This window comes from Scyliorhinus canicula, chromosome 16 (assembly GCF_902713615.1).
Source record: "Scyliorhinus canicula chromosome 16, sScyCan1.1, whole genome shotgun sequence".
Lineage (NCBI taxonomy): Eukaryota > Metazoa > Chordata > Chondrichthyes > Carcharhiniformes > Scyliorhinidae > Scyliorhinus > Scyliorhinus canicula.
In genome coordinates, this window is record NC_052161.1 from 135,905,964 (window position 1) to 135,919,736 (window position 13,773).

Here is a 13,773-nt window from a genome sequence, read left to right on the forward strand (position 1 = left end):
ATCAGATTGATACGTTACCTGCCACCCTGCTCCTGCCTGACCCCCACCACTACAGATGTGGTACATGTTCAGTAGCCTCACTCACGCATGGAGGCATGGCACCTTAGATAGCAAAATAGAGAAGATTCACTGACACTTGTGGAAGTGCAAGTTGCCACCTTCAGGAGTGGAAGGGAATTAAGGAAAGACAATTTGAGGGGAAAAAAATGATTCATTTGTTGCAGCAAGGAAGTATTAGAGTACTCACCATTTTCATTTTGTCGATCCTGAACTAGATGCTGGTAAACGGAATCTGGCACCTCTGACTGACGATAGTACCATTTGACATTCATTAACAGGTGGTCCCGTTTGCTCTGAAATGTTAAACATCAGCAGACTAAGTAAATTAAATTATAAAGGACACAATGTGAGGACTGTTCTTTGTGAGGCATTTCGTAAACAATCTACAGTTGAATTGACGGAAAGGAATATTCACGTTTGAGTAATCTTCCAGAAACATTTTTAGGAGGCCAGTCCAAAAATGGAAGCCATGGTCAAATGGCTGCAAATATTTGGTACATTCCATATTACCTACCGCAATGATTCAACAGGGAATTCAACTGAATGACGCAGCCCTATAAACATATGTTTCGGGCATAAGTAACTTATAAATCCAATTGAGATGGGTTTGTTAGAAAAAAAACCACTTCAGAGTAATGCAACACTTGCCAGTAGCCACAAGGATATCCATGGATAGTCATTTAGAATATAAATTTGTAGTGTATTTTAATTATTGCCAGAAGATGAGAGATTTTTAAAATGGAACTTAGGAACAGGAGAGGGCCATTGTCATTCGAGCCTGCTCCGCCATTCAATAATGGCTGATTAGCACCTCAAATCCATTCACCTACCTTTGCTCCATATCGTTCAATACACTCGCCTGATGAAAATCAATCTACCTTAGCTTTCCCAACCCTAATTGTCCCAGCATCCACTGCCTTTTGGGAGCTGGGTTCAATTGAAATTTTTGCTCATCGGCCATGATGTAGGGGATTTATTGAAAACTTAGAAGCACAGACATCCTGCGGAATTGGACAAAGGGGAAGGACACGAAGGCGCAGAAGGACACTAGCTACCTGGGAGAGAGATGGGTAATGGGAACATGTCCAGGTATTCTCTAGGCGATATACTGAATTCATACACAGTAGTAGCTGGAGACTTGTACAATACAAAAGGCAGTACGCTCTGCAAATAAGCACCAGTGAAAAATAAATATTTAACTTCTTATATTATTAGCAATATCTTCACACACACAGGTTAATCATATAATGGGAGCTGGGTTCAATAGTAATTTTTACAAAATTGTAAATTAACTGCATTTTATACAATAACACAACATCGTGATCTTAGAGTTTTCTGTGAACAACATAATCACTAACTTTACATAAGTGGTAGAAGTTCAAAAAAGTTAGTTACTAAAATTGTTAAAGTGCACCAAAAAAACAGCAGGGAGTGATATCTAGGTTGTAAATCTATGCATAGGGACTGGAGTACAGATTGAAACAATTAGATTTTACATCATAACTATCTGTCTATTACTCTAAATCGATGGGGCCAGCACGTGGCACAGTGGTTAGCATTGGGACTATGGCGCTGAGGACCCGGGTTCGAATCCCGGCCCTGGGTCACTGCCCGTGTGGAGTTTGCACATTCTCCCTGTTCCTGCCTGGGTTTCACCCCCACAACCCAAAGATGCGCACATTAAGTGGATTGGCCACGCAAAATTGCCCCTTGATTGGAAAAAAATAAATAATTGGGTACTCTAAAAAATTTTTTAAATTATTCTAAATCGACTGTTCTGAATTATCACTGCACAGAGGGGTTTGAAAGAATCTACTTAAAGTTTTTTTTGGCCCTTTTCCAGCCGACTTTTCAGTTACATCTATCAAATTGTACAAATGCGGATGGCACGGTGGCGCAGTGGTTAGCACTGCTGCCTCAAGGCACCGAGGACCCGGTTCGATCCCGGTCCCGGGTCATGTCCATGTGGAGTTTGCACATTCCCCAATCCACGTGGGTCTCACCCCCACGGCCCAAAGATGTGCAAGGGTAGGTGAATTGGCCAGACTAAATTGCCCCTTAATGGGAAAAAATCATTTTTAAAAATTGGCTACGCTAAATTGCCCCTGCTACCTCACAGCTCCAGGGTCCTGGGTTTAATTCTGGCCTCGGGTGACTGCGTGGAGTTTGCACTTTCTCCCCGTGTCTGCGTGAGTTTCCTCCCGGTGCTCCGGTTTCCTCCCACAGTCCAAAGATGTGCAGGTTAGGTGAATTGGCCATGATAAATTGCCCAACCTTCGTGTCCAACAGGTTAGGTGGGGTTACTGGGTTAGGGGATAGGGTGGAAGCGTGGGCTTAAGTAGGGTTCTCTTTCCAATAGCCGGTGAAGACTCAATGGGCCGAATGGCCTCCTTCTGCACTGTAACTTCTATGATTTTATAATTGGAAAAAATGTGTTAAATAAGGTATATCGCAGCAAATTCAGTTTAAAGAATAAAACACAAATTTGCTCAAAGCTCGTGGCAGCATCATCTGTAACAACTGTTTGTGCAGAATTTACCCACAGATGTCCAAACGTATTAGGGAACATAATGAATTTCCTGTTCTGAGCATGATTTTTGAAGATAGCTTTTTGGTGTCAATGTTAGTCAGTTAGATTGTTATTTAAATTGCAAGCATGCTGCTTGCAAATACTTATCAGAAAAGTCTTGACTGTCAAATCTTTAGCACCTTGTAAAAATATTGTACCGTATGTATTGTACATTTCCTGTACCAGTAATATCATCAGTAGACCAGTCAGTGGCAGCACTGAGTTAGAAAACTGCAATATTTGCTTCCGTACTAACTGTACCACAGCCTGCAAAATTCATGACAGAATTAGTTCGAAGCTTCTTGCCGTGTAGATCCAATGTTGGTTTATAGAAACAAGAAAGTACCTGTAGCCAATTTTTTGTGTTTCTTTCTTTACAAATCAAAGTTTTATCTGTACAAAATAAGACGCTCATAGCATGATCATGAGTGTTGGGCAAATCACAGATGCACGCAGGAATGACAGAAACCCAATTACCTTGCAGAAGCAGCGTGACAAATTATGCAACAAATATGCAGCATAATCATAGTGCGACCAAAATAATATAGAATCTCAGATGAACAATGGACCCAGTAACTGTGCAGAGTAATACCGAGGATATAATAAGCAGTAACTCAACACGTTATTTGCAATGTTGTCAGGAAGCTTGGAAATCCACAGCGCTGCCGAAACCAACTCACATGGAGCCCTTAAAACAAAACAAATTAATCTCCTTTGCAGCTTTTCAAAACAGTTTTAAATATGTTCATTTTTATGGAGCACTTAGACATTGAACAGGCAGTTCCAGCATTCTCCAGTACCTGAATGCAGCACTCTCCACTGGATCAGAACTGCAAGTCTGAACAAAGAGAGATATGTGAAAAAACCTTTGTCACAATTGCGATTCACGCTATTTTGCAGTATGCCGAATGTGCTGTATGCAGGAGGCCAGCTGAAAAATGGGTTACCCACTAATTATTCTGTTCTTAATGACAATTTTAGATGTTTACTTACTTGTCTCATTGCAATAAAACTGTGTAGTTCCATACAACATTCATGCATGGGAATACAATACAATACTTATTTTGGATATTATTTTGAATCAGAACACAAAGGTATTGCTCAAATTTGTGATACCCAAAACGTGCCACTTTCCAACAACCATGTCACTAATAATTTGATGTGGAGATGCCGGACTGGGGTGAGCACAATAAGAAGTCTTACAACACCAGGTTACAGTCCAACAGGTTTGTTTCAAATCACTCGCTTTCGGAGCACTGCTCCTTCCTCTTCATTCACCTGAGGAAGGAGCAGAGCTCCGAAAGCAAGTGATTTGAAACAAACCTGTTGGACATTAACCTGATGTTGTAAGACTTCTTACTGATAATTTGAATCAATCAATTGAATTTAAATGAAACAATCCTGTTGGGACTTTTCTAAATTCTTTCATGCAATGCGGATATCGCTGGTATGGTCAGCATTTGTTGCCCATCACGAATTTCTCTCGAGAAGGTGGAGGCGAGTTGCCTTCTTGAACCGCTGCAGTCCATCTGGTGCAGGTACTCCCGCATTGCTTAGGAAAGGAGTTCCTGAATTTTGATCCAGTGGCAGTGAAGGAACAGCAACATGGGGCGCCATTTAACTAAATGGGAACAAAGTCCCAAAGCGAGTGCATTTAGCAGTGTTTCCCAGTGCTCACAGTGCCGAGAAACACAGCGCTATCAAACACCACTCGCGTTAGATAGGGGGCTTCAACGGGGAATTCATGGCTCTGGCCGCACATAGCCCCGTATTGTGCATTGAAGAGCTCCGCCATTTTTAAATGGCATCCCAATCTTTGCCTCCCACCCCCACCTGCACCCTCCAGCACCTGCACAGACGACCCCCATCCCGATTGCAACCGTGCAAAAGAAAATGCCAGCTTGGCAGTGCCAGCTTGGCACCAGCAGTGCCAGGGTACCACCCCGTCCAAAGGGCATGCACTTGGGGGCCACCGATACCCTGGGAGACCCCCACGGCTGACGTTCCATCCATTCTCCGTTTGTGGAGACCAGTGCTAAACGGCACTCACCCGAGGTCTCCAAGGCAAAGGGGAAACAAGACAGTCTCGCTTTTAAAAAAAAAAGCAGATTTGTGGGAAGATCTCGCGACAGGTTGTGAGCCAGGGAGCAGGGTCTCCCAGCTTCTATTGGCCATGCTGTGCCGCAGCAATCTACCGTACGGGCACACCGTGGCTGTACATTCACACCCAATGTTTCAGATTAGGGTGGCATGCAACTGAAGGGGAAATTGAGGTGGTGTGTACCCATGTGTCTATATCCTTTGTCCTTCTAGATGGTCAAGATCACAGGTTTGGAAATTACTATTGAAGGAGCCTTGATGAGTTGCTGCTGTACATCTTGTACAGCACAGGAACAGGCCCTTCGGCCCTCCAAGCCTGTACCGGTCATGATACCTCTTGGCCAAAACCCTCAAGGCAGCACGGTAGTATGGTGGTTAGCACAATTGCTTCACAGCTCCATGGTCCCAGGTTTGATTCCCAGCTTGGTTCACTGTCTGTGCGGAGTCTGCAAGTTCTCCCAGTGTGTGTGTGGGTTTCCTCCGGGTGCTTCCCACAGTCCAAAGATGTGCAGATGAGGTGGATTGGCCATGATAAATTGCCCTTAAGTGTTCAAAATTTCCCTTTGTGTTGGGTGGGGTTACTGGGTTATAGGGATAGGGTGGGGATGTGGGCTTGGGTAGGGTGCTCTTTCAAAGAGCCGATGCAGACTCGATGAGCCGAATGGCCTCCTTCTGCACTGTAAATTCTATGATTCAACACTTCCTAGTGCCGTATCCATCTATACCCATCCTATCCATGTATTTGTCGAGATGCACGCTGTTAATGTATCTGCTTCCACAGCCTCCCCTGCCAACGTGTTCCAGGCACTCATCACCCTCTGTGTAAAAAAAAAATTAAACATCGGAGGTCACTTTTCAAAAAGCAGCAACTTCCACCTGGCGTCCAAAATTCCATCATCACCAAAAGCAAAGTTACATTCATCTCACTATCATTTATGAATGCCACGTTTTCTTCAATAACAAATCATTTCACCGCAGACGGTAATTTAGCAAAGTAGTTAAGATCCCTGAACCTATCTACCTCCAAAATCCTCCTAAAAGGTAACCTGCAGCCAATTAGTCAATTTTCTTAATATCTCCTTCTTTGACTCTGTTTTCTGATTAGGCTTCTGTGAAGTACCTTGAAATGCTTTTATACATAATGGTGCTACCTAAATGTCGATAAGTCTAGACTCCAGCATGAATCAAAACTTTTCAAAGACAATCAGGAAAATTGGGGTAGAAACTGGACCATGTCATAGGTTTTCAAATTCCCATCTTCATAAATTTGATTAAGTTGCGTGAAGTATTTATTATTACTGTTTTAAAAGCATTCAATAGTAATTATTAGACCACTGCATTGCAAAGCAATACTAGCCCTTAAAGAGCAAATAATGCAGTTCCAGAACCAAAAATAAACAGAATTTTAACTGGAGTCATAAGTATTTAATCCTATAGTATTACATTAATCCTGTTGCATGAACTAAAAGTCCCATTGCAAGTTTCCTTTGAATTAGAAAGCTGCAAGCAATTTATCATTACTGTCATTTAGTATTACAGAGTGCAGCCAGAGGCAGCTAGAATGAGATCAGGTAACTCAGGAAATTGGCCCTGATGGTTACCAAGAACACTTGCAAAATAAAGTAAGCATCGTAAATGGAGGAGAAAAGAGAGTATAATTTCTTCCAGCATTCCTCAGTTAACAAGGTAGCCATGAAGTTAAGGCAACGGATGGCAATAAAAGGAGTTTTAGGGGTTGACATTATGATATCCTGTCATATTTCTTACACAAATACTCTAGTAAGAACAAACGAGCATTGATATTCTTTCATGTGGTAGCATTTCACTGTAAAATGGCACAAAATTTAAGGAGTTAAAGAATGATTACATTCTCTCCCCCCCCCCCCCCCCCCCCCCCCCCCCGCCCATGGGCTGATTGGCCTCTGCCTCCACTATAACAATTCTGTGATTCCCCTCGCCACATGTACAAAGTGAAAGTTAAATTTGATAAAACTACAAATTTCTGCTTCAAAACTGTTCAGAATTTTGGGTTTTGTAATGTAGTGCCAAGCGGCAACTCTTTCCAATGAGAATCTAATCACCTCTCAATGAATTAAATTAATTACCATTGTAAATTCCCACCATCAACATCTTGGGGGTCACCACTGACCAGATATTTAACTGGAGCATTCATGTAAATACACTGACTTCAAGAGAAGCTCTTGAAGCTTCTAGGGAAAATAGCTAATCTATTAACTCCTCAAAACCTTTCTTTATCATCTACAAGTCAGGAGTATGATGGAATCTGAATCCAACTCCTCGCCACTTGCACCTCCAACAACACGCAAGAAGCTCGATACCTTCAAGGAAAAAGTAGCATACTTAATTGCCACCGCATCCATCTCGCTGAAGATTCACTCCTTCTACCACTGGCGCACAGTGCCAGAAGTACGTCTCACCTACAAGAAGCATTTGTTATGGCTTCTTTGCCAGAAACGTACAAACAAACAAACTTTACCATCCAAAGGAACAAGAGCAGCAGGCACATGGGAACACCATTACCTCCCAACTTCCTCTCCATGACACGGCACTCTCACTTGGAAATCTATTATCTTTCCTTTGTTGTCGCTGGGTCAAAATCTTGAAACCTTTCACAATAGCGGGAGGACCTTAACCACACAGACTGCAGGGATTCAAGAAGCTGGCTTATCACCACCACCTCACAGGCAATCAGGAATGAGCAACAAATGCTAGCCTTGCGTGTGATGCCCACATCCTGCAATAGAATAAAAAAAGCTCACAACATAAAAACATTTTCAAAGCAAAGGAAATATTGGCTCAGGTTTTCTGACCTCTGGATGGTCGTACCGTCCAGGGTACACTGGAAATGCACTGGGGGACCCTTTGATAGTTCCAACAAAAGACCTCCGTTGGAATTGCCCAGAAGGTTTCAACTTCTAATGGGCAATTCCTCTGCACCCGGAACCCTCTGAAAAAGTGTCCAACTCGTGGGTTTGAGTCGGAAACTACAGAGGGTTTGAACTCACTTACCAGAATAGTTACCCAGGAAATGTTAGACAGGGAAAACCATGTCTAACTCCTGGGTAAGCTGTACACCCCACTGGCCCCATTTACTGCAGCAGTGCTATAAAAATGGGGCATGGCTTAGCTTTCCTGACAATCCTGTCCCATGAAGAAGGACTCCCAGAACAGATACTCTGCACATTTCTAAACAGCCCGCTTCGGAGAATCGGGAGAGAAATCCGGAGCCCAGTGCTGTGTACAGTTTAGGAGTGGAGTGGCAATCCGACAGTAATTCCGACTCCTCGGAAGATTTGGTCCATTGTGGTTAATTTTTTTTTTAATGCATTTTAGACTGAACTACAAACTACAAAATGAAACATTAAACAGTATAAATATAGGTGATTTTCAGCCCAACATGCATGTCAAATATTGGAGGCAAACAACAGTCTTCAATTCGATAGATAGGAATTGAATTAAGCTAGGGCAGTTCTACCCAGGTTGGCGACTTGAGGAGGTGCGCTTAAACGGGGGGGACAATGTTGTGACCAATTGTGTCGAAGGATTCAGAAAGGTTGAGAAAGACAAGGAGGTATATTTCAATTTCAATGCGTGGAATTCTAGGTTTGCCCTCCATGGTGTGAGCTGGCTGCAGCTTGAGACAGTTACAGCACCCAGTTCTTTGATACAGACTATGACACAACATTCTAGGGATTGGCTGATGGATACCAAACCAGGGAAGCAAACTGTGCGCCCATTTCGTTAATGCGTGATACAGGTGAACACAAAAGAAGAGATATTTTTAAAATTCGGGGAGGGGGGGGGGGGAAATAAAAATAATCCAAAATTATTTATGATGATTTAGAATAACATTTCACTTTTGTCAATGGCACTACACGTCTTTCAATTCTAAATCAATTTCTCTCCAGCAATGTTTGTTGTATTGGTTTAACTTTGGGGGCTCTCATTCATGTGGATGTAACTAAGACACGAGCATCAGATAGTTCTTCCTGTGATCCTAATCGCAGCCACATGTCTGACAGCTCTGAAATAGTAAACAGATCCAGCATTATCCGCTTTGCCTCAGTAATTACACGGGAAATGGGAGCAGATTTGCCATTTGAAAGTTATTCTGGGAAGTACTTCAGAGTTTGAAAATGAGCTATTCCAGCTTTAAATAACCAAATTGGCCATTATGCAAATTGGAGATCTTTATTCCAAACTAATACAAATCACAAAGAAAACCATGAATCATAAATATTTTCATGCATATTTTGCATTATGACAAAGTCTTTATTTAACATTGCACTGGTCAATGTATTCATAAAATATTCAATTAACAATGGTTTGGTAGGATGCATAGGGGAAGCGACACATTTATTGCGGGCTGCCATCACATGCAGACTAAAATAATGCAAATTAACATTTTGGCTAAGGGATAATAAAAATAAAAAGCAGGTAGTTCGGATCTTAAATTTAATAAGTTTCTTGAAAAGTGCTTTTGTATTATAGAAGCTTAGAGGGAATGTGAATGACTCTCCCTTTCAACTGTGATTTGTTAGTATAGAGACATCCTCCTCTGCTCAGGGAAACAAGAGTTGCACAGGGCCATGCAAAGATGGACCTACAGATTAAGCCAGTTTCACAAAGTAAATTTGGGGAGCTATTCACCTATCAATTCAACAATGGGTTGTACACACCCGACACTTTACTTGACACCAAACTGTTGCATGGAGACCCCATAGATGTTTGAGGGGGCTGCTGTGGGGAGAGTGGAAGGAGCAGCAACTGGGCATTATTAACTCTTTAGCAATTGGTCTAAATGTTCTCATTTCTATTCTGAGCGTACAGCTTTTTAAAATTTTTTTTAATTTATTATAAATTTAGAGTACCCAATTATTTTTTCCAATTAAGGGGCAATTTAGAGTGGCCAATCTACCTATCCTGCACATCTTTGGGTTGTGGGGGTGAAACCCACGCAGACACGGGGAGAATGTGCAAACTCCACACGGACAGTGACCCAGGGCCGGGATTCGAACCCGGGTCCTCAGCGCCGTAGGCAGCAATGCTAACCACTGTGCCACCGTGCTGCCCCGCGTACAGCTTTTTTAATGCTCGCTATCAATGAACAGTAAAAGAATTAAAAATATGTGATATTTGCACGCCACACTGAGCAATGATACTTGCAATCTATTCAAGGCAGCATACTCACATTACGTTGCTACAAAACATCCTAGTCTGTCAGATGCCCATAGCTATGGGCAAACATTTTCATAAATTCCCTTTTCAGTTCATCTGCCCCCCCCCCCAAAATTGTCAAGCACTGCAACTGGCGATTCACCCATCTAGCTGTACCCACCATTTCACTGGAAAGCACCTAGACTCGTCTTCCTCTTTGTCAGCGCCAGCACAAAACAAACTCCATTCCATGGTGTGCAAATCCATATTTTAACTCTGTGACACAGCATGTGAAGGCCTATGGCACGAGCCACTTTGCAACCAGATTTCGCAATATTGCTTTTAAAATTTTTTATGACTGCCTTCTCTGTATTTTCTTATGCTTAAATCAAGTATGGTGGACCAATTTAAAATAAGGTAAATGCCACATATTCACAACAATGCTCCAAACACACTGGTTTCATAGTTGAGCATCCCTTCATTTATTTTGAAAGAGGGAAACTTAAATATTGTTTGCCTTTATTCACTAGTAGATTTAAAACGAGGCGAGCGAGACTATAGCCACACAGCATGAATTAGGTTAAGTATAGATGCTCTGAAATGTTAGACCTTTTTGTGACACCAGTGCTCAAAGGAATCTTTGTTCTTTCAAAAACCCTGGCATTAAAGGCAGCTTTGAATACAAATCTTTGGCATTAAATATTTCATGGAAGCTTCAGCAAACACTACCATTCACTTTCTTCTGTTCTGGTGCTTTAGTCAATATCTACAGATACATTAGTAGCGGTTCATCACTTTTTCTGCTGAACACATGGCAGATAAGAGTAACAAATTTATGGCAACAAAACTGAGAGAAGGGAGAAATGAAATTCCCCAGTTCAAAGGTTGAAAGCTAATCTCATCGGGAACTTATTCGACAGCTGCAGTGCAGGAATGTGACCCTTTGCAGCTGAATATCCTTCAATTTTTAGTGACTGCACAAGTAATCATTAAAGTAATCTGCTCCTGGGAAGCAAAACAAAAAACTGTTCTTGATTTGGAGATCAAAATAACATTAAAATGCAACATTTTCATTGATTAGCTGTACCAATCTCAACTGATACAGAAAAAGTCCAGCATTAAGCAGTTTTAAACTACATTTATTTTCTCAAATGAAAGCTGACTAACAATACAAAGCCGCTGTGATAACACATGATGAAGAATTCTGTTCCCAAATCAATCTGTATATCCCATTATTCTAAAGTAAAGTTAGGCTTTCTTGGACTTAGTTCAGATTGAAACAAAGATCTGAAATATTTTTAAAATTCACTTTGTCTTACAGCTTCAAAATAGAGCCAATTTTAAAATCAGTCTTTCCCGTACGAGCATATTATTTAAATAACGAAAGATTTTTTTTAAATTCTGAGATCATGCAGCTTTAAGTATATTAAAATATGCCATTCTTTCAAATCTCCTGTGCCTCCATAAGCTTGAGAATCTCTGCAATTTGTTAAATACACAGATGTACCTGCAGAGGAGCTAGGGACTGATAAACTGCAAATGCAGCAGTGCAATATTTCTATCATTGATGTCTACTTAGGTTTTCATTCTCTGAACCAAAGCATCACCTCTACACCATCCAGTGAATGCCAAGATAAACAAGTGAAAATCCATAATAGGAATGCACCTTTTTTGGCAACATCGGTACTATTGACTGAATTCCTTTCCCTCTAATTCAACAGCACACAAGAAAGAGCTCTCCTTCCTGGTTTTATTTCCCAGTTCTTTCTCGGTAAGTCAAGCCCTAAAATGAAGGTTTGAAATACTGATAAAATAATTAAACAGAGTAGAATTTGATTGGGAAGGTATTTCCATTATAATGTGCACTTTAGCACTGCAAGGTAGATAATCTGACTCTGTTCATCCCATTGAATCACTAGGACTTGAAAGAATATTGCTATCAAGAACTTTTGTTGAGGCGAGTTGTACGTTCAAGACGGATCTACCAAAATGAAACCAGTGCAACGTCCACTCACCTAAACATCAAATAGGTCTTAAGTTTAAAAATAGAATCCACAGAAGTTTATTCTCTGTGGGATACAAATTATGTGCTGTTCAAATTGGTCAACAACAGGCTTTGAAGCATGTTTACCGTTGACATAATCTGTTTGCTGCCACAAATCTTCATGGATTTCAGGAACTAGGAATGCCTTCTCCAGTAAAAGTGGGAATCATTAATTATTTTTTTTTATGCAGTAAAAACTCAGGTCAGGCAGCACCTGTGAAGAGAAATGGTTCAGGTCAATTGACCTTTCAGCAGAACATTTTGGATTTTCAACATCTGCGGTATTTTTCTTTTGTATTTGTACGCATTAGTACTCAGGGGCTGAATTAGCACAGGGCTAAATTGCTGGCTTTGAAAGCAGACCAAGGCAGGCCAGCAGCACGGTTCAATTCCCGTACCAGCCTCCCGGAACAGACGCCGGAATGTGGTGACTAGAGGCTTTTCACAGTAACTTCATTTGAAGCTTACTTGTGACAATAAGCGATTTTCATTTCATTTCATTTCAGTTTGCACGTACATCTAATGAATGAGAAAAATAATCCTTACACAACGATAAGATTGTCAATCATCTCGGCTAAACCTCCTCACAGGAACGTAACACAAAAATATTGGAGCACTCTGGAGTATGCGGCAAACAAGCCCACATTCAGAAAAGTAGATTTATCATGACTGAGGGTGTATCAATATCCAGGTGATTGGCAATAGGATTGGATACTGCAGCCAAGTGCAGTGATGTCACAATCATTAGTGGAACCGGGTGCCAATAGCCAATTGATCCACAAGATATCGGTGCCAAAGTTGAAATGGCAGATTCCTGTACTGCTCTCATAACCTTAAAGTTTATGGTTCTGCCTAGCCAGTTTGAGGGGTCATCCGAAAAGCATTTCTCAGGTTCTAAACTCCCTAGAATAAATTTAGACAGATATGCCAGAAAGCTATGCAATCTTTTATTGGCCGGCAAAGTAAGTCAGAAAAATAGCCTTCTAATGTTGAAGCCATTAGACTTCAAACAGTGCTTCAAACTGAACATTTACAATGAACTGACATTAATGCAATGCTTCTTTGATTGATATTAACCACATGAAAGTCCTGTCTTATTCAGGCAACAAGAAAATAAATACAGGGAACACTACACAGGACAAAAATAGACTGCCGCAACGGTAACACACACAGCATGACAATTTATGGGTTTTTCTGCCCTTACAAATCTTTGAGTCAGCCCAAAGGACAAATAAGAAATGTCATCCTCTGGAACACAGGAAAAATGCTAATTACAGTTGGACAAAATCAACTTCAAAAACAACCATCTAATTGCTCCATGAAAGTATGGATTGTTACCAGTTGATTTACTAACTGTATTACCAGAAAATAAACCCTTTCACACCAGTAGCTTTTGAAAAACATCTCAGAACATAAAGAGGTGTAAATCCAACAAAAGTAGCAAAAAGAAAATAAATAGTAGATATAAACATTAACAGAAAAAAATAAATAGGGAGATATGCAAATAAATACAATAAGAAAAGGGTGGTTGGGAGTGCATTAGTCAGAAACAGTCCTGGATGAAGCTCAAATTGGGATGAATTACCTAATAGTGTCAGTCCCGAAAGAGCCAAACCCATTTCCATAGAGGTCTTTGAACAGAAAGGTGAGAGAACATCAACTGCAGGAAAGAAATTAATGTTACATAGCGCAGAATGCTTCTCGTTTCTCTTATTACTCTAGACAGTACTGTTTATTTTAAATATCTCTAATGTCAATTCATCCACTTGATAAAATCTGGAAGTTTAAAAATAAGATGGGATGTTGGACGATTGCAGAGCGA

General features: G+C 41.0%; 1 protein-coding gene across 8 annotated transcripts in view; it reads right to left on the reverse strand.

Annotated features, from left to right (window-relative positions):
* The window catches only part of rerea (arginine-glutamic acid dipeptide (RE) repeats a), a 626,626-nt gene that overhangs the window by 342,097 nt on the left and 270,756 nt on the right, over nucleotides 1–13,773 (reverse strand). For all 8 annotated transcript variants that reach the window (XR_005457454.1, XM_038773781.1, XM_038773783.1 and 5 more), the window contains one exon: nucleotides 248–353. Coding sequence is in view for 7 of the 8 variants with exons in the window: in XM_038773781.1 (XP_038629709.1) it covers nucleotides 248–353 (106 nt within the window). In the remaining variant the exon portion in view is untranslated. The remainder of the gene's footprint in view (nucleotides 1–247; nucleotides 354–13,773) is intronic.